The following is a 20,180-nucleotide window of genomic DNA, read 5'->3' on the forward strand; positions in this document are numbered from 1 at the left end:
CTAGCTATGTTGTATTTTATTCAAAAATAAATTTGGGGTGAATTAAGGAAGTAAATGAGCAATGCACCTTAAATTTAAATGTGCTTTAATCTAGCATAATACATTACGAGAGAAAGATATATGAAGGTAGGAAATTGATTTTTTTTTTTTAAAGAGAAGAATGGAAGAAAAGAAAGAACCCTAGGAGAAGGAGAGCTAGGAAGAAAAGGGTAGAGTCAGAAAGGAAGAAGAAAGCCAGATGTTCCCAATATCTCATCAGGGGTGTCTGTGGGAGGTAACCTTCCCTGAGTTTGCTATTAATTTGGCCACAAGTATCCATTCAATGTGCAATGTCTTTGCCCTTTCCAGTGTTCATCCTCTTATTTATTAGGTTTTCTGAAGTAGAAAACACTTTAATCTAGTTTTGAAAGAAAGATTTATTTTACCATTTAATGGTGAAATTTTAAATTTAGATGAGGTCAATCGCTTCAGCAGTTCCTTAAAGTCATTTGTGTTATTCAGGAGTGTAGATCTCTTGGTATCTCTCTTAAATTAGATCTTGCATTTCACAAAGTCAGAAGACTGCACTTTGGAGCAAGTATTTATTTCACATTCTGATGAGTTTCTTCTTGAATTCATTTCTGTTTCTTGGATTTGGGTCCTACCTAGTGGGGATACAAGTTAGTAGTCTCTCCTGCTCCCCACCAACCAAGAGAACGGGGCAGGGGAGATTGAGAGGAAACCCCTCAGATGAAATGAAATGAGCTAGCTGATGCTTTTCATTCATGTCAAAACAACCATTGATTTGTGCTGGGTGCTCTAGACCAGTGCCATTCACAACAGAAACATAATTCAAGCCAGAAATGTGAACGACAGCTGTAACTGAAACATTTCTAGGAACCTCATAATACAAAGCAAAAAGAAACAAGTGAAATTAATTTTAATTCAACTAAATACACTTGACCTATGGCAAGTTGCTGACTCATTTAAGCTTCATTTTGTAACATCAAAGGATTTTTATGAGAATTAAATAAGTAAAATTTGAATGACAATAGAGGGACTATTTGTCTTGTTCATCTCATATGCCAATGTCTGGACATAACAGTTCACAAAACAAGAGTTAGGCGCTGAATGCAGTGCTTGGCAAATAGTAAGTACTTGCCAAGTAATGACTATGATTTGGGCTGGTTAAAGTATCTACTTTAAGTTATTGTCTTTATCTAACTCTTGGGAACTGTACTGGACTTGGGAGAAGGAATCCAAAAGTCTTATTCCCTTTGTGCTCAGGCTTTCAGCTCTAGCCACACTGGTCTTCCCTGAGTACCAAATGTATTTTCCTGCATCCTGTGTCTGTGTTTTTAGCAATGTACTACCTGTGACCTGGGGTGCCCTTCCTCTCCATCCCCTCTCCAGCTGACAAAAACTCCCATTACATAAATACAGTTGATTCTTATTCAACTTCCAGAGTTCAAGTCAAGCATCACTTCACAGGGACCTTTTCTTGACTCCTCAGAGTAGATCATTTTGAAAGTATTATCCTTTCAAAATTTAATCAATATAAAAATTATTATTACTATTATTTTTAAGATTTTATTGGGGAATTGGGGGAGGGGAACAGCGTTGGGGAATCGGGGAAGGAGAACAGACAGGTAGACAAATTGCTGTTTTGCTCTTCAGTTTAGTTGTGGAGGACGTCGCTCTCTGGCCCATGTTGGTATGATCATTGCGCTCTTCCAGGGTGAGGCAATCAGTCTCCGGTCATTGGTCAGCTGCACATGGCAGCTCTCGCCGGCTGCCAGCCACTCACATAGCTCACCGCAGCCCACTGCAGCCCCGCTGCAGTCTACATTGTCGCTGGCAACTCATAGTAGCCTAGCTCCATGTCGAGCTGTTGTTCATCATCTTAGCTGTAGAGGGCGCAGCGTCACTGGCCCTCAATGTGGGATCTGAACCGCAGCCCTGCTGCTCAGAGCTGGTGCTCCCAAGTGAGCTCTTAACCAGCTGAGCCACTCGGACGGCCCTAAAAATTATTAATTCATTCTTTTGTACCGAGTCTTTGAAACATTGTACTTTGCGCTTACACATCTCAGCTGGATGAGGCACATTTTAAGTGCTTAACAGCCATATGGGGTGAGTGGCTACTGTCCAGGAGGAGCACAGCAGAGGACATAAAGAAACGAGACTGAATTTTCTGCAAGAAGCTTACAAAATAAACAGGAGACCAAAGAGCAATTAGGAAAATGGAATAACAGAATAAATGGTGCTAGCTGAGTGGGAAACACAATGCATGCTCTGTATAGAGGAGAAAGTGCTCCCCGGGAGATGGACTGTTGTCATGGGCTTGGGCCTTGAGCAGGTACAACCTGGAGATGGAGAGAAAGGGGCTTGGGGGTGGGAGGGGCTTTGCAGACAGAAGCAGTGATGTGGGTAAAAGCCAAGAGGACTGATGGGAAGACAGAAAACTAGCTGGGCTGAAGACGAGAGCCTGTGTAAAGGAAGCTGGAAAAGAATTTGAGAAACTGACGGTGAAAGGATTTTTGAGGAAGGATTTTTGAGCAGGGGAATAACAAGATGAAAGAGTTGTTTTACTCAACCTCAATATATGGAAATACTGTGCTCCTGGATAGGGACGCTGTACATTAGAATGCTGTCAATTCTACCCCAAATGTTTTAGGTTTAATGTCATTTCAACTTAAATCCCAAGAAGGTTATTTTAAAGAACTTGGGAAAAAAAAAGATGATTTAGAAAAAATGGGCACATACAGTGAAGGAAACTTTGAAAAAAAAGAGGATATCTGCCTACCCAATTTAAAAACATAAAGGTACAGGTAGAAAATTAGATGACCATGTCAAAAGAAAGAACATGAAGTACAGGGAGAAGTGGATCAAAATATATAACTATGAATTTAACAGACCATAAGGTGGCTCTGACAGCTCTTCTCTGGCACTGATATCTTTAGCTCATTTTTTTCTATAGGGTTATATTCACTATTTTCTTATTGATTTATAAGAGTTTGTCATGTATTTAGGATATTAAACCTTTGTTAGTCATATATGTGGTCTTTTAACTTTGTTTATAATATTCTTTTTTTTTTTTTAAGATTTTATTGGGTAATTGGGGAAGGGGAACAGCCAAGTTGTCCTTCAATCTTAGTTGCAGAGGCCGCAGCTAGCTCAGCTCCAAGTTTAGTCGCCATCGGGCCACCCGTGGGCAGCTCTCCAATGCTCAGCTCAAGGTGCATGTTCAATCTTAGTTGCGGGTGGGTGTAGGCCACCATCCCATGCGGGAGTCGAACCAGCAACTTTGTTGTTAGGAGCACATACTCTCACCAGCTGAGCCATCCTGCCACCCTGTTGGCAGAGCTCGGGCGCAGTTCACTGGCCCATGTGGGAATCAAACCAGCGACTCTGTTGCTCAGAGCTCACACTCTTAACCAACTGAGCCACTCGGCCGGCCCCTGTTTATAATATTCTTTGATAATCAATACAGAATGCTTAAATGTATTTTAATAGATGAAATTATAGCAATCTTTTATTTTATAGTTTCTACTCTTGAGAGAGGGGGACATCACTTAGAAAACACCTCTATTTTATTCTAAAATTTTAATTTATGTTTTACATTAAAATATTAATATGAAATTAATTTTGTTGTTAAGAATGAGATGGAGACCTAACATTTTCATAATGGTTAGCCACTAATGTAACAATCTCCTTGTCATCTATTTAATTATTACATACATTTGGGCTTGTTCCTAGACTTCTGTTTTGTTCCATTGACCTGTCACTTCCTCCACCAATACCACACTTTACAATTTTCAACAATTCAGAATATATTTTAATATCTGACAACACAAAGCCCCTATCCTAGGATAAAAATGGGGGGGGGGAAATCCCAATATTTTATTCACCTCAGTCCCAAAGTCTACTTTGATAGACTATTGTGTTCTTATTTTAAAAACACTCTTACTAGACATTAAAATTTGTAAAGAACGCATAGGCTTAAAAAAAGTGTCAGTTAAATTACTAGTGCTAATATTCCCTAATAAAATACTACAATAATGTTTGATAGGATATGCAGCGCCCCCTGCTGTACAAGAGCTAGCCGTTATCCCAGTGTTACCCTTTACTGTGCAAAGCAGGACCTTCAGCGAGGTGCTGCATCAGGCTGAGCTGTCAGGCCGCTGACCCCTGACTTCGCCCCCTGTGATTGCTCTGGGGACTCTGTGCCCATCTGAACCAAGTCCACAGGCTCCTCCGGTCTTGGTACCTAAGAATACAGTGGTGGTGGCAGCATTGCTGGGCTGAAACCGAGACTTGTTTCCAGTGCCAATGGACAGAAACCCAAGGTGGGACACACAGGATTCCCCTAATGGCTTTTTCCTGCTAAAACACCCCCTCATCACAGTTTCTTAAAAGAGCTTGGCTCTTCTAACTTGTTTATTCTTCTAGACTGGAAGATGCACATAACTCTTTGTAGCTGGGGGTATCACATTAGAGACTTTTACACACAGCATCCCTCACTACCTGAATGCTTGCTACCTTTCATCTGAAAATCATGGATCAAATACACTTGGATAACTTGATATCCCCACCATTTGAACTCAGGAACTATACAGACTCAGACACTAAGGGATAGGTGTATCATGGGGGCTAGGACATTTTAGGGAAGAGTCTCTTGGTCTCCATCAGTAACTGAGACTAACTAAGAACAATGAAGATCAGCAGGGCTTCCCAGCATCCTTTTACCGGGTGCTGAGGACTCACAGACAGTAACCTGACAAGAATTCTCAAAAATGAAACTGTGAGCCAGCAAAGGTTCTATAGAATAAAGCCGCAGAAAAATCGCCAGCCAGGAACACGTGAACTATGACTAACTCAAATCAACACAGCCAGGTCTCTTAGGCAATCTCCTGGCCCAGCTCCATCTGAGAAGGGAATGCTAAGGTCACAGCCTTTGCAATGTCATGGGTGTCTTCCCAATGCTTCTCTTCCCAGAGATGGCCCAAAGGCCATTAGACAAGGGCAACCCATCATGAGGACCGAATCTTGGGTAGCCAGACAGGATGGCCAAAGAACATACTCCGCCACTAGAGAAATGAATGAAACCGACGGACTAAGATTCACTAATCCTGTAATTCCATTTACAGCCCTTTTCCAGTGCGGCTCTGTATGTTCTGGACTGGCAACTGATTTATGGTGCTGGCTTGGAAGTTTCTTCTGCTTTCCTCCTTTTCATTACAGTTTACTATTTTAGTTCTTTCATTACATATCAGATGTGAAGGAAAAGTCAGCTTTATCTCGGAGTCCAGTGACAGAATACCTGAATTGGATGAAGACCAAAACAGAAGAGGAGACACTACCTAGAGGCTTGGTAATGAACTTAGTAACGGACTTAGAAAATGAATGGTTCTATCACATTGTCTCTGGATGACGTGACTGGTTATAACTTTGGGAGAAGTTAAGCATGACTGAATGTGTATTTGGGATAGCCAGAGAGCACTGCTGGGGACAGCTTTAGGATGTACGAACAGGAATAAGCATGCGTGTGTTGTGTCAGAGGGGCAGGGAGCAGCCAAGGAATAGGATGTTCAGTGACCTGCTTTAGGTATCTGTCTAGCTCACAGTCACATGCAGGGATGACCCCCAGCAGTCATGTTTGTACTGTGACTCTACTTCCCTAGGTCCAGCTGACAGTCCCAGAGGACCTACCTGCCCATCTCCCAGACATACAGAATTCGTAATTTTAGTTCAGATTGGGCTGGTTTCTTGAAGGAGATGTAAACACTGGGAGGCTGTGAAGGTAGCCATCTTCTATCCCATTATCAGGAAAACTGGACCAAAGAAAGAGAAGAACAAAGCAGATATGATGAGAGATGCAGAAATGAGACAGAGGGGAGTGCTGTAAAAGTTTATGATGGTTTCTCAGGTGCTAATTCCTGGCCCTTTCTGGAAAATGCTACGGCATCTATGCTCCTGGAGCCTGTGAGTCTGGTCTCCCTGCTTCCCAGTAACAAGCATCCCTTTTGCTTAAATTAGATCAAATTGTTTTTGTGCTATTTGCAGCCAATAGGTCCTATTTAACACCAGAAGTCCCATGCCCTGACTTCTCTGTGTACAGGCACAGGTGTATGTATGTTATGTGTTTAAGAGGAGGAGCAGCAGTGTGAAAGGTGGACTGCCCTGCCCTCACTGCCCCTCACCTGGTCCAACAATCTCATCTCCCTGCTTTCACTTTCCCTCTCATGACTCCACTCCATTTCTCAGGCTGCTGCCAGAGTGATCTATCCAAAATGTATCTCTGTCCACATTTCTCTCCTGCGACAAAGACTCTTCTCCATTGCCTACAGAATAGAAGCCAAGCTCCTCAGTGATACATACAAACCTTCCTTCCTTCAACAAACACTTACTATGTACTAGTGTTCTAGGCACTAGAAACAAAGCAGAGAATAAGAGTTTCAACTCTCATGAAACTTATATTCTAGTAGTAGAGACAAGTATTTTTTTCAGGTAGGTGATAAGTGCTTTGAAAAAACAGAGCACAGAAAGGAGGTATAGTCATGAGGGCTGTGGGGATGGTGCTCTTTTACAGAGAATGGACTAGCAGGGCTGTGGCGGATACGTTTGAGCAGAGACTTGAACATGTTGGGGAAGTGAGAAATGTGTTGCAAATGGAAAGACCCTGAGGCAGGGACAGGTTTCGGGGCTTAGAGTCATCAAGGCAGTGAGTGTGGCCGAGTTATCACATGGGCAGGGGGTGCACTGTAAGCCAGAGTGAGAGATTATTCTGAAAGTAATGAGAGACTGTTGGAGGGCTTTAAGTAGGAGAATCACATTTGCTTTTTAAAAAACAAAAACAAAACAAAACATCATTTTGGCTGCTGTGCAGTCCTATCTATATGAGAGGCTAGGGTAGAAGCCAGGAGACCAATAATCCAGGCAGGAGATGATGGTGGCCTGGCCTTGGAAGGTAGTGATGAAGGTGGTAATGCAGGCGGTGAGAAGCAGTCAGGATATACTCTGAAGACAGGACTGACTGGTCTGTCTTGCATTAGATGGAGGTGAGGAGGAAAGAGTGGCACTAACAATGTTCAGGGTTTTGGCCTGAGCAACTGGGTGAATGGAACCGGGAAGGCTGGTGGTTGAGCCGATTTGCATACGCGGGTGTGTGTGGAAACAAGAGTTCTTTGAGACATATTCAGTTAGAGTTCATTCCGGGCATTGATAAAGTTGTTTCTGAGTCTGGAGTTTGGTGAAAAGGTCAGAATGGAACCTCATCTCCAAACTCCTCATCTTGCATGCCATATATATATATATATATATATATATATATATATATATATATATATTAGCTGAAATATTTAACTGTTTGGCTTGTGGTTGCCACCTATGATGTTTTGTGGTGGGGGCCTTTATTCGTATGTCATTACCTCTGTCTGGAGCACCCTTTCAACTTTTCTACCTTTGGTTGACTTGCCCTTCAAAACTAAGATCCAACATCCTCACCTCCAAAAAGTTTTCTGTGAACACCTGGCTTAGTTAGGAGCCCCTTATTGTGCCTCTGTTGTTCTTACCAGGTCCTATGCGAGCTGCCTACTAGATTCTCTAGGGCGAGGTCTGCCTACCTCATCTTCCTATTGCTAGTACCTAGCCCTGAGCCTGGCACACGGTAGTAACTGAAGTGAAGGGAAGGAGCCCTGTCAGAAGACTTGACTGTCATTACTTTGCCTTACTCATGGAGAGGGCAGAGCTTGAACTACTAAATGGAGAGGAGGGAATGGTTCCAAAAAACATCACATTTTCTGGGGAAACTTTCCAAACTGCTTCCTGAGATCCAGCTGCCCACTTCTCTTCAAGAAGGGTGGTGAAATGCCTACTTTTCTCCCCGGCACTTCTCCGACTGCATTGTTTTACAGTTAGGTGGAGCTATGCTTGGTGAGAAAACCCACCGGAGTTTACCCGGGGTTTTCTTTCTTTCTTTTTTTTTTTTTTTAGCTGAGCCATCCCGCCACCTGTTGGCAGCTCCGCGGCTGCTCAGCTCGGGCTGACTCAAACCACTGTTATTCAGAGCTCAAACTCTTGAGCGAGCTCTTAACCAACTGAGCCACTCAGCCAGCCCTTAAGCGGGGTTTTCTTGATGCCCGCATTCCTAATGGAGTAGAACCGTAGCAATGGGCTGTCCTATCAGCAGTGGGAGAGGTAAATGGAAGTCATACCCGCCACTGCACAATTGCCACCAGGGCCACTGCGGGATGAACACAGAGGGGCCAACCGCTGCGGAGTCAAGTTCATCCGCGCTGCCTCTGCGGCTCCGGAGGCGGGTGCCGGGTCCCCGAACGGCCGCGATCAGTGTGAGCAGGCCCTGGGCCAGACCTGTCTTTGCGGGATCCCGCTCGGCCGCACCCCACCCCCAACCTCTGTCACCCCGCGTGCTGCTCACCGGTGGGGTGGAGGAACGCGTCCGAGGTCTCGGAGAACTTGGCGTTGCCGGCCGACTTGGACAAAGGCCGCGACGAAGGGTCCATGGCTGTGCTCTCCGCTGCCGCCCGACCGCTGAGCGTTGCGCCAGCGCTTCCGGAAGTTCAGCAGTTGCCTTTCGTTTTCGTAAAATCTGTGATGACTGATTTCCCCTGCCCAGGAAAAAGTCCCGAGCGAGAAGAAATGCGACAGATGAGGTTCTCATCCAGACAGGAGCTCGCATCTTTCTTTTCTGGATCCGAGTCTGAAATGGAACTGTATTGTTTTAAAAACACCTACGTGCTCCTCAACATGCCCCCGCCCTTTCCTCGACGATGGCTGGAGGAAAGGTGGGTGGCCAAAGCCCCTGGACTCAGCTGGAGAAACGACTGCTCTCCTGAGGGGTTACCCGTGTCTTCTAAAAACTGTATCTCACCGAGTTTGGCCAGAAAGGTGTAAGAATGGACGCAGAATTAACGGATCGTAATTCCAGTTGCCAGTCACATGCCTTTATTTGGCACCCATGAGGTACAAAGCACCATACGAGAGGTTTTCAGTGCATGTTAACAAATATGTAGAGAACATAAAAATGCATGAAATTACAGTTAAAAAGTAAGTTGTTTTGGAAAAGAACCATATAATTGGTGGTTTGCTGAGGAATTAAAGGAAAACTGGAGGTCTTGCAATTTAAACACGTTTTAAAGAGAGGAAAGGAGGCAACTTGGAAACAGCAGAAAAGAGAAACTATATTAAAAAGGTAACTTGGATAGTCTTGACAAATAAATGGATCACAGAAGCAAGAGTGTAGGGCTGCAAACGAGAGAAAAGAGCAGACTTACAGCCAAGTTTTCTGAATTCAAGCAGGTGAATGGGCGACTACAGGCGTGCCTCATTTCACTGCGCTTGGCTTTATTTATTGCACTTAACAGGTGTTACATTTTTTACAAATTGAAGGCAAGACCCTCCACCAGCAAAAACATTACAACTTGCTTTACTGTGAGTCTCGCTTCATTACAGTGATCTGGAACTGAACTGTAATATCTCAGAGGTGTGCCTGTATTCTTTGCCAGGCCAAAAAGAAAGTCTAAAGAGACTGAATTAGAGACTGAACAGCTCAGTTAGGTCATAATGAAGCAGTTCAATAACCCCTTCCCCCGCTTTCAGTTTATAATTTTAGCTTTTTAATGTTCCACTCTTAAGAGTAAAACACCAAGATCACTAACTGAGGAAAGCCTATATAACATGAAAACAATGACCAAAGGAAACATACAGGAAAAACAAAGAACTGAAACTCTGAGGTCACAGACTATGTGAAGAAGAAAATATATATGAATATATGTATGTATGTGTAAGCACACAAACAGTATTTTCAAAGATCTAAGATACAATCATGAACCAAAACCAGGATGCTTTTAGAGAACATTCAGAGAAGAGAACTCTAGAAATTTAAAATCTGAGACCAGAAAAATAAAACTCATTAGACAAATTGGAAAATTAAGTTGAGGAAATCTCCCAGAAAGTACAGCAATTAGACAGAGCGGAAAATTATGAGAAAAAGTAATAAAATTAGAGAACCAATCCTGGAGAGCCCAATATTTGGATAACAGAAATTCTAGAAAGAGAACAGATGAGGAATCATTAGAGAAACAGTTCAAAAAACTTCCCTGAACTAAAGCACAAAGTTTTCAAACTGAAAAATCCCACCAAGCACCTGGTACAAGGGATGAAAATGGGCCCTTACCAGGAACAGAACATTGGGACAAAGCAATGCTATAAGCTTCATGAGAGATACAAATTAGTTCATATACACAAAAAGAACAGAATGGCACCTGACTTCCAACAGTCAGCCTGGAAATTATAAGCGAGAACATATTTCAGACTTCCCAACAGCAACACTGGAAGCTTAATGCCTTCAAAACTGGCCATGGAGGCTACTCAAGAATTCTATACCCTGCCGAAGTAGTAATCAAGTGTAAGGGTACAATAACATTTTCAAACATGCAAAGTCTCAAAATATTTACCTCACTTTTCCTTTTCAAAAGCTTTTTGTGAGGATATGCTTCACCAGTATGTGGAAGTAAACCAAAGAAAACAGAAATAATGAGACTTAACTGGAAACAGATCTGACATAAGAGACAAAGACAATCTCTAGGACACTGATGGAAGATAATAGCTGTGAAGCAGTACAGATTGAAGTAGATCAAGATGTCAGGATTTCAACACAAAAATATTTCCCATATTGATCAAGTGTTGTCACTTTATTTTAGTGTACTGTCTACAGTTCCTGCATCTTTACTGTGAATAAATAGACTTCTCAATTTTCTTCTGTCTATAGGCTGTTGCGTTGTAATTTTTTGTTCCTTTTCCTAGTTCTGTGGTTTTCCACTCTGTAAAACAATTTCAAGTTGAATTTTCATCTAGTTCAATATTTTTAAGAAATTAAATTGGGTCTAAACTTAGAATACATTTTTGTTTGAAAGGTAACCACACTAAACCCAGAATCAAGTTCAGAAAAAAGAAAAAAAAAATCTCTCAAGAACCAAACTTTTTAATTAGTCCTTTTTGAGCTAGTATTCCCATCCTGGGTCCAAGGGCTCCCCCTTGGCAGCCAAATGTACACCTTTGTTAAGGATAAAATTAGTTTTCACTCTTGGAGATTCCTACCCCCCTTTCCTAGATAGATGATCAGGGCTAGGTAACCCATATCAAAGTTAATTCCCTTTTTCTCTAGAAAAAACAATTTGCACATCATGCCCAGGAGAATCCAAGGGGCTGTTTCAGACTTTGCAGCTCAGTTTTGTTTTTTAAATTAAATTCTTGCCCAACACAATCTCTTCTGGCCTGAATAAGCCAAGTCGGCCTGCTTTCCAGGTTTCCTTTTCTTATGGCTCCACTCTATTAGAACAAAAGTCTTCCAACTCCTCCAGGTTTCTATTCCCTCTTTTCTGGTCTGTGTTTGTATTGAAGAAATAAAGGGAATTGGTGGAAACAAAGTTTCACTGCCAAAACCTTCCCCATAGGAGAGGTTCTCCCCCTTTCTCACTCAAATGGCTTGATGGGACAGTGCTTCTTGGAGCTGTATTCTTCAGGCTGTTTTGCCCACCTTCAGGCTCATAATGGTAAATGACTGGCCAGGAATTAAACATAAGTAAATTTTGCAGGTAAAAATGTAAAATTAGGCCCGTTGGGAGCATGAACTCAAAGATAATAATCACAAAAACAATAAGAACAGCCGAATTCTATTGTGACATGTTTCTCTTAGTATATAATTTACAAATAAGTTACAAATTGTATAGTAGCATTTCATATAAAATATACACTTCCATCCTACTTATGTCAAGTTGAATAGCATAAAGAGGTAACCTACGCATATGAAAATGTCCTTATTTTGTTCCTAGCATTTCTAAGTCACACAAATGAACCCCTTGTCCCCACAAAGGTAAACAGAGGAATTCTCTTGATGGTTCACAACCGAAAGTAATTCCACCAGATGATGGAGGGCTCTTTTGCACGGCTCTAATTTCAGCTTGATCAGCTCATTTCACGAACAGGCATTTGCTACGGATTTATAATATTTTTTTTCTACACTTATTAACGCCACACTGGCAGAGAATTTCTTTCTCGGGCACAGTCCCAGCTTCGTAACCATAATCCCACGTTAGTTCTGTTCTTGCTCTCACATACCTAGAAAGTAGAAATTAAAAAATAGTCATAAATTACCTTGAATAGCTACCAAATGAACCAAACTTGATTATATCAATTTTCATATTAACATTAATCATCCTAAAAACGGGGTTTATTCTCCCTGGCACCCACCAATTAGGAATGCTCTTTTATGAAGAACAGTCATTTGAGTTTTATTTCAAATGTACTAAAATCCTAAGTAAGAAGAAATCTGTCAATATCCATGAGGAAGGAAGTGTGTTTTGCACACAGTAGAACCCGGTGATGTGATAAGGCCTGCAGTGTGTTATCTCCTGAATTGAACTGGGTGAGACCTGCCATCCTTAGCCCTTTTAAGGCATTAATTCTAAGAGGAAATAAGAATTAAAATTTCTGTTTAAAATTATGTTGATTAGGAACAGTTTGGGAGAACTGAATATTCTAGGGTACCAGATATTAGGGGCTATATATAGCATATATCTTTTTATGTTTTTCTTTTTTTCCTCCCATTCCTGTCCCTCTATCTAGTTTCTTCTATTGTTATTTTTAAAGTCACAATTTCCAAATTAAATCATATAAAAAAATTTCAAACCTGTTGGTGAAGAATGCCACCAATGGAAAATTCCTGTCATGTGTTTCTACAAAAACATTCTGTACCCAAAGATTTGGGCAACAACTATGCTGTTACAAAAAAAACACACAAAAAACAAAAAACAAAATTAAAACAGGTTAGATATAGCATAAAGTTTGATGACTTGTTCTCTGAAGCATTAACTACCATTCTGTTTCTACCACAGCACACTTATTTTTGTTTCTTTCCTTTTTTTGTTAACTAATATGTAAAATATCATAGCTCACTACAATCCTGTTAGTAGTGGGAACCCATTCAGAAAAGCCTGTTCTGACACTCTTATATCTTCCTGGTAGAAATGCAAAATGGCATAAACCCCTACCCAAGATAATTTGTCAATATTAACCATTATTATAAATGCACTTATCCTTTGATTCAGCAATCCCATAGCTGAGAATGTGTGCTACAGATACATGGGCATGTGTATCTATGTGTAAGATTCTTCAATGAGCAGTTTTTAACAGGAAAAGTTTGGAAACAACCTAAATGCCTATCTAAAGAAAACTGGTTAAATAAACTCTGCTATATCCACACAATGGAATTCAGTGCAGCTATAAACAAAAACAAACAAAAGAATGAGGAGCTCTCACTGTGTACTGATTTGGAAAGATCTCCAGGGTATATTGTTAGTTTAAAAAATATGGTATAGGACAGTGAACACAATATGCTATCTTTTATGTTAGAAAAGGGGAGATATAAGAACACATATTGATACACTTCTATTTGAGTAAAGAAACACTATAATAAAAACAATTTTACTAGAGAAGGTGGAGTGGGGGCAGGGTAAATGGGGGCAGAGTACTTCTCAAGGTGTTTCTTTTTTTAACAAAACAAAAAAGTTTAATATGAAGACTGTATACAACCTGAGTTTTACATCATAGTTAAACAGGCCCTTTGGAAAGGGGACACGTATAAGCAATTTCTTTTCTGCTGAGCACAACCATTATTTATCCTTGTTCCAAGGCTTCTAAACATTATATTATTTCCTTCTATTATCACCATTCTAATATTGTTCTGTTGGCCACTAGCTGCCATCTCTACACATTCATCTATCACCAGGTTCATAAAAGAATCAAATTCTCATAATAGTCCTTGGACATGTCTGCCACCATTTAATTTCAATGATAACTTCCTGTCCATACATATTAAAATTTGGGCTGATGGGCTTTCCCTATGGTGCCTACTTGGCAGGCTCAGAGCTACCTTGAAACAGAATTCTGTTTAGCTGTATGTATGTATGTATGTATGTATGTATTATGTACGGCTTTTTACTTTATTTCAATTTTTAAATCATGTACATGTATTATTTATGTAGAAAATTAAACTAAAAAAGAGAAAGAAAAAATAATAAAAGAAAGAAAAGAAAGAAGGGAGGAAGGGAGGCAAGGAAGGAGGGAGGGGAAGATAACCTGGTTTTTCTCCTATAAACAAGGGAGGGAGCTGGCTGATGCGCTGAGTGGAACAGGTGAAACCAACCCAATCATTCTGGTGCAGCCACCATTCAATGTAGCTGATGGGAAAGAAAGCCATGACAGTCCTTTGCTAGGGATCCTTCTTTAATGGATCTGCTGACATGTTTGGCAATAGTGTTGAAGTCAAAGTGGAATAGAGAACAGCAGTTGAGGGACAGAGGAAGGGAAGAGAGAATTCTATTCCCTGTTAACCAAGTATTCTCCTAACTAGGAGAGAGAAAAACAAGCTAAATTAGCAGATTCACCTAGCAAGGAAAAAACTCTTTGGTTTTAGAAGATTTTCTGTCTTAAGAATTCTTATTTTCTCTTCTGGTGGCAGCTCAATTACATGTAAATTATCACTGCACATAAATTTCAAACCATTCAACTGTCACATTTTAAAGAGGCATTGAGCTTATCTTAAAGGTGTCAAAGGGAACGCCTGTAAGAATCATGGGCCATGCATGCTGCCCTTCCTTCACCTTCATTTTAAGAGCAAAGTCAAGGCTGCCCATTGTACTACTATTCACCCAAAGGAAGGAAAAAGAGCTCTGATACAGATCAAAGAGAACAATGAAGACCATATCCAGGCGGCAGTGTGCTAGAGTGGACCTTTCCAAAGGCTCTGTGGAGGGAGGGGGTTAGTGTCTTGTCCTCCTTCCATGGCTTCTCTTCATTCTCCTGGATATGATAAGCAAGGACACAGGGGAGCCCAGCGATCAGGGAGTCACGCAGCAGGGCCCAGCTCAGCTCTCCATCGGGTGGTTCAGGGCTTCCACATGGTCCAGTTCGCCAAAGACAGGAGAACCTATATAGACACTGGGGCTGAGGTTGGCGGGGATTTTTTCTCCCCTGTAGGGTTCCTGGGGCTATACATTGTGAAAATAACCATGCATGACAGGAGGCAGGATAGGATGAAATCTAATAGGAAAGCCACAAGGTAACTCCAATTCCACCTTACACAGAAGATATGACCAATAATACAAATTATTCCACTTATCATGAAGATGACAGGAGACTTCAGTGTCAATTAACTTTAAAATCAGAGGAATCATAAATATTTCTGTATATAAATGAAAATAAATCTCATCACATATATCCCAAACATACACACAAATAGAAAATGATTATGGTTTGGGAATAAAAAAGGAATAGAACAGTTAAATGCAACATTCTGATAAATATACTGGTTTTCTACACTAACCCACTAAATCATTTAAAACTTACCGAGTGTAAGTAAAACATAAATACCTCCAATTGATTTTTTTGAACCATTAGAGGCATTTCTGAATAAGACCGATTATATAAGACTCAAAAGAGAAACTTATTCTATGTATCCCGCTGTGATTTTTTGGAAATAATAAATCTTCAAAATCTTTCAATAAAAACATAAATGATTTTCTTACATGCCATTTCTTATCATTTTCTTAAGCAAATGTTTACTATGTGCTAGGTACTAGTTCAGCACTTTATTCGGTATATATAATTCATTTAATCCTATGAGTCAGTTATTATTATCCCCATATTATAGAGGTGAAAAATGAGGCATAAGAGGTCAAGTAACATGCCCAAGGTCATACCGCGGGAACCTGGCATTCTAATCCAGGTAGTCTGGCTTTAGAATCTGTTAATCACATTTTCTTCATGATTTTGTTAAGAAGCACAGAAATGAAGTTATATAGAAATGTGAATCTCAGCCCATACTCACATTAAGGAAGCGGCCCACATTTCCTTCTTTTGTGGCATCCAATAAAAACACATTTCCTTTACTGAACTTCTTTAGAGAATCAGGTGAAGTATCCTTGGTTTCCTTTGGCAACTGTTTATCACAAAAGACCTGCTGGTTTTGAAATGCTGGAGATTTTTCCTCTTGGGGTTTGAGTATTTGAACTTCAAACTCCATAACATTCTGATTATCCGATGTGGTTGCTTGGTTATATCTGCCCTCTGGTGGAGTTTCTTCTCTACATTTAGTTATATCTATCACCTCTGATTCAATCAGCAGAGTGTTGTCAGAATCTTCAACTTGGTTTGAGCTTGAATCCACTAATAAACATTTTGGAAGGAATTGTCAGGAAATATACCGGGCTGAGCAACAGTGCTGAAATTAACAATACTAATTAAATGCTAGTTGCTTTACTTATCACTAATCCTTACAATGTGTTAAGGTAGACAGTACTCTAATTTTACAAATAAAAACTTGAACCTCTAAGGGGTTAGGGGATTCACCTGACCCACAATAACAAGGTGGGGTAACAAACCCAGAAATGGCTGGCTCCAAAGTCTGCCTTCTTTCTACTATATCAGTGCCTTTTTATGAATCTACATGCTGCTTCTTCCTGTTACTATATTTAATCTCTGCTCCTCACAAACTGACTTACCTCTTTTCAACGTTGGAATCTGCTTTTAAGTATATTGTAAACAGCTGTTAACAGTGGGTGTTTAGGGAACACGCTAGGCCTTTCAGACACCTATGAAAGGCCTGAGAAAATCCTGAAGTCACTCTCCACAGTAACTGTATTGTCGTGCACTTTGTACACATTAGTGTTCGGTGTTTTTGCTAGATGACCATTCAATAGTTACACTTTTTACAAACAATAATACTTTAGAAGATGAACAACTTAATAATTTTCTTATCCAATAATGAAAATAATTTTTGAGAGTACTCAAAAGTGTGAATGCATGTCAAATGAAGTAATTTATTTTAAAAAGCCACTTGTGCCACCTAAATGGCAGAAAGAAATTATATTTCTCTAAACTTAATGTTCTTGATTTAATCATTACTGTTGCTGGCTGGTGTTCCTACATGTACTCATACTTTAATCATGGATTACTTGTGAGCCCTAACAGTACACAACTGACTTTTTTAGTGCCTGCTCTATACACTGTAGTGGTCACTGAAAATGACAAAAAGGATCAAAATCAACGTACTCATTACGGTTCACATGCATCAAATGGTGAAGGAAATCATAATATGTCATCCTAAAATATGCCTCTTTGATATAAGAATTCTTTTGAGCTAAAGGCAAGCATATGCAGGAAAAGCTCTCTGCCTCCCCCTATCTGCAGGACATAAATGTACAAAGGCATCTCTGCCTATCAGGAGGGACAAAAGTTAATCATCAGAGACCACGTTTGCTCTTTATCATCCTGGAGACTGAACCAGAGAAATCAACATAAAACACTTGCTAAGTAACCTGTATCTACCATTGGTTTCCCATATATTTGCCACTCCTTTCGTTTTGTCTTGTCATGCCTTTAAAAATTTATTGTTCTTTGGTTTAGATTCTAGATAAGCTGGAGTTCTAAGCCACCTCTTTCAGTTACTCATCTCTGTGGAGAGCAGTCCCCCCTTATCCTTGGGGGATACATTCAAAGACCCTCTCAGTGGATGCCTGAAACTATGGATAGTTTTTCCATACTTTTTCTTCCTATATATAAATATCTATGATAAAGTTTAATTTATAAATTAGGCATAGTAAGAGATTAATAACTAATAATAAAATAGAACAATTATAACAATACACTGTAATAAAAATTATGTGAATGTGGTCTCTCAAATTACCTTATTGTACTGTGCTAACCTTATTTGAGATGATATGAGAAGGTACAATGTCTACGTGATGAGTTGAAGCGAGGTGAATGACGTAGGCATTGTGACATAACATTAAGCTACCATAAGGGTTACTTGGAGACAATCACTGCGATACTATGACAGTTAACCTGATCACCAAAATGGCTACTACCGTATTTGCCGGCGTATAAGATGACTGGGCGTATAAGACGACCCCTAACATTTCCACTCAAAATACAGAGTTTGTTATATACTCGCCGTATAAGACTACCCCCTCTTCCGCACACCTTCCACACACCAAATAAAAGGTAAAACAATATCAGATTTGATTTGGCCCATTGAAGTGCAAACAAGCGTATTGTATTTCGTGTCACCACATAACCGTTTTGGCGATGTTGAGCCACCATGTCTGCTACATGTTTTTCGAGTTCTGGCCAGTGTGGGGTGTCTCTTCTTAATGCACACTTACCCCCTGGCATACTCTTTAATGCTTTCTCATTTGATTTCCAGTCCCGAACCATCTTTTCTGTTACTCCATATTGTCTTGCAGCAGCACAATTATTATTTTCCTTAGCAAAGTTTATAACTTTCAGTTTAAAATTTGCATCATACTTCTTTCTTTTGGCTGGTGCCATGATAGGGATGATAGGGGTTTGACTGGTCGACATTTTCTATGCTGTACTGTACAATGGTGCAGTATTGTGGTTGGCTGTTGGCTGTATACAAAGCCTGATTTGATTGGTCCCTGCTCCCTGTTTGCCCGCCCTGTCACTATAGCAGTCTGGTCCACCCTTGCATCAGCATCTCCCTGGGACCTCACTAGTGCGCAAGTGCGAGCTCTTCAACATTCTAACAGGCACCATGATAGCCAAAATCGCGAATCTTCAATGCATATGTAAAGAAATATACGGTAACCTGAATTTACCACACTCGCAAAATCGCATAACAGCCGAGCATACACCCAGCAGCGCTGCTGATGCCTGAACGGTATGTGGAATGAAGTGGGCGGGCATCGGGAGGCCACTATGGCACGGGGCAAGCACTATGGGCAGTCTATCTGAAGTGTACCTGGCGATAAGACGACCCCCCACTTGGAGGCATATTTTTCAGGGCCAAAAAATCGTCTTATACGCCGGCAAATACGGTAAGTGAGTAACGGGTGGGTATTATACACAGTGTGGATACCCTGGGCAAAGGGGTGATTCATGTCCTGGGTGGTATGGAGTGGGACTGTGTGAGATTTCATCATGCTACTCAGAACGGCATGCAATTTAAAACTTATGAATTTTTTATTTCTGGAATTTTCCATTTAATATTTCTGTGCCGTGGTTAACAGCGAGTAACTGAAACCATGGAGAGCAAACAGGTGAATAACGGGGACTACTGTACTCCTCTGTGTTACATGTACATGGTAATAAACTTGTTTTTATCTTGTTGATCTGTCGTTAGCCTAATTTATAGGGCCCCAGACAGACAACCTAAGATGGGAACAGTTTTCCTCCTCTACAATGGTAAATTATAATACAAAAATGCCTTTTCTTAATAGACCTTTTCTATCAAGGAGATGCCTTGCCTCCCTCAATCTCCACCCTTAAGACCAGGTGAGTAATTGGCAGTGCAGATACAAGGAAACTCAAAGGGAGAAGAGGTAATGGCTGATCAGTTCTCCCAAAAGGGTCATCTCTCAGCAATGTCTCCCCACTGGGGAATGTACTGAAATGCAAAGTACCAAAATCCAGGTTTGTCAAGTTGTAACATTAACTACGGCAAGACTGCTAACACTGAAATACAAGCACTCAGAGTAGCAGCACTTAGGCTTTTTGCTGAGCATCCCCTGCAGCAGCGCTGGCTGGGGAGTCCTGCAGGGGAATGCTGGCTTTATTTCTAAAGGAGCCCCAAACAGAGTTAGGAAATGGCTGTTGTGGAAATGCTTCCAGAGTCACAGATAACGCTAGTCCATGTAGACTAAGAGCTGTCCACCCCACTCTTTCCTGCCACACATCAGGTCACTCACTGGTGGCATCTAGACAAGGGGTCGGCAAACTTCTGTATGGGGCCAAATAGTAAATGTTTTAGGCTTTTTGGGGCCATATGGTCCCTGTCATGATTATTCAGATCTGCTGCTATAGCATGAAAGCAGTCGGAAATAATACGCAAATGCATGAGTGGGGCTCTGTTCCAGTAAAACTTTTTGGACACTGAATTATAATTTCGTATCATTTTTAAGTGTCATTAAATAGTATTCATCTTCTTTCTTTTTAGTTATTTAAAAAGGTGAAAATCTGGGCCAGCCGAGTGGCGCGATGGTTGGGAGCTGGCTTGGGACGCCAGAGGGTCCCGGTTCGGATCCCACATATGAGGGCCAGTGACACTGCCCTCCACAGCTAAGATGCTGAACAACAGCTCAACCTGGAGCTGGGCTACTGTG

The 20,180-nt window shown here is 40.9% G+C and overlaps 2 protein-coding genes across 9 annotated transcripts in view; both read right to left on the reverse strand.

The window, feature by feature from the left end:
* Positions 1-8,821, reverse strand: part of PHF11 (PHD finger protein 11) — a 31,674-nt gene extending 22,853 nt beyond the window's left edge. For 2 of the 4 annotated variants that reach the window (XM_019650847.1, XM_019650846.1), the window contains exon 1: positions 8,417-8,821. In XM_019650847.1, coding sequence (XP_019506392.1) covers positions 8,417-8,677 — 261 coding nt within the window. In that variant the 5' untranslated portion in view covers positions 8,678-8,821. Of the gene's footprint in view, positions 1-5,688; positions 5,811-8,416 lie in introns of all 4 variants that reach the window. The other 2 variants (XM_019650849.1, XM_019650848.1) reach the window with 2 other exon arrangements.
* Positions 8,822-10,672: 1,851 nt separating this feature from the next.
* SETDB2 (SET domain bifurcated histone lysine methyltransferase 2) overlaps positions 10,673-20,180 on the reverse strand; it is a 45,651-nt gene continuing 36,143 nt past the window's right edge. For 3 of the 5 annotated variants that reach the window (XM_019650841.1, XM_019650838.1, XM_019650840.1), the window contains 3 exons: positions 15,887-16,224; positions 12,689-12,777; positions 10,673-12,117 (listed from right to left, as the gene is read on the reverse strand). In XM_019650841.1, coding sequence (XP_019506386.1) covers positions 12,000-12,117; positions 12,689-12,777; positions 15,887-16,224 — 545 coding nt within the window. In that variant the 3' untranslated portion in view covers positions 10,673-11,999. The remainder of the gene's footprint in view (positions 12,118-12,688; positions 12,778-15,886; positions 16,225-20,180) is intronic. The other 2 variants (XM_019650842.1, XM_019650839.1) reach the window with 2 other exon arrangements.

Source organism: Hipposideros armiger, unplaced genomic scaffold (genome assembly GCF_001890085.2).
Source record: "Hipposideros armiger isolate ML-2016 unplaced genomic scaffold, ASM189008v1 scaffold_148, whole genome shotgun sequence".
Taxonomy (NCBI): domain Eukaryota; kingdom Metazoa; phylum Chordata; class Mammalia; order Chiroptera; family Hipposideridae; genus Hipposideros; species Hipposideros armiger.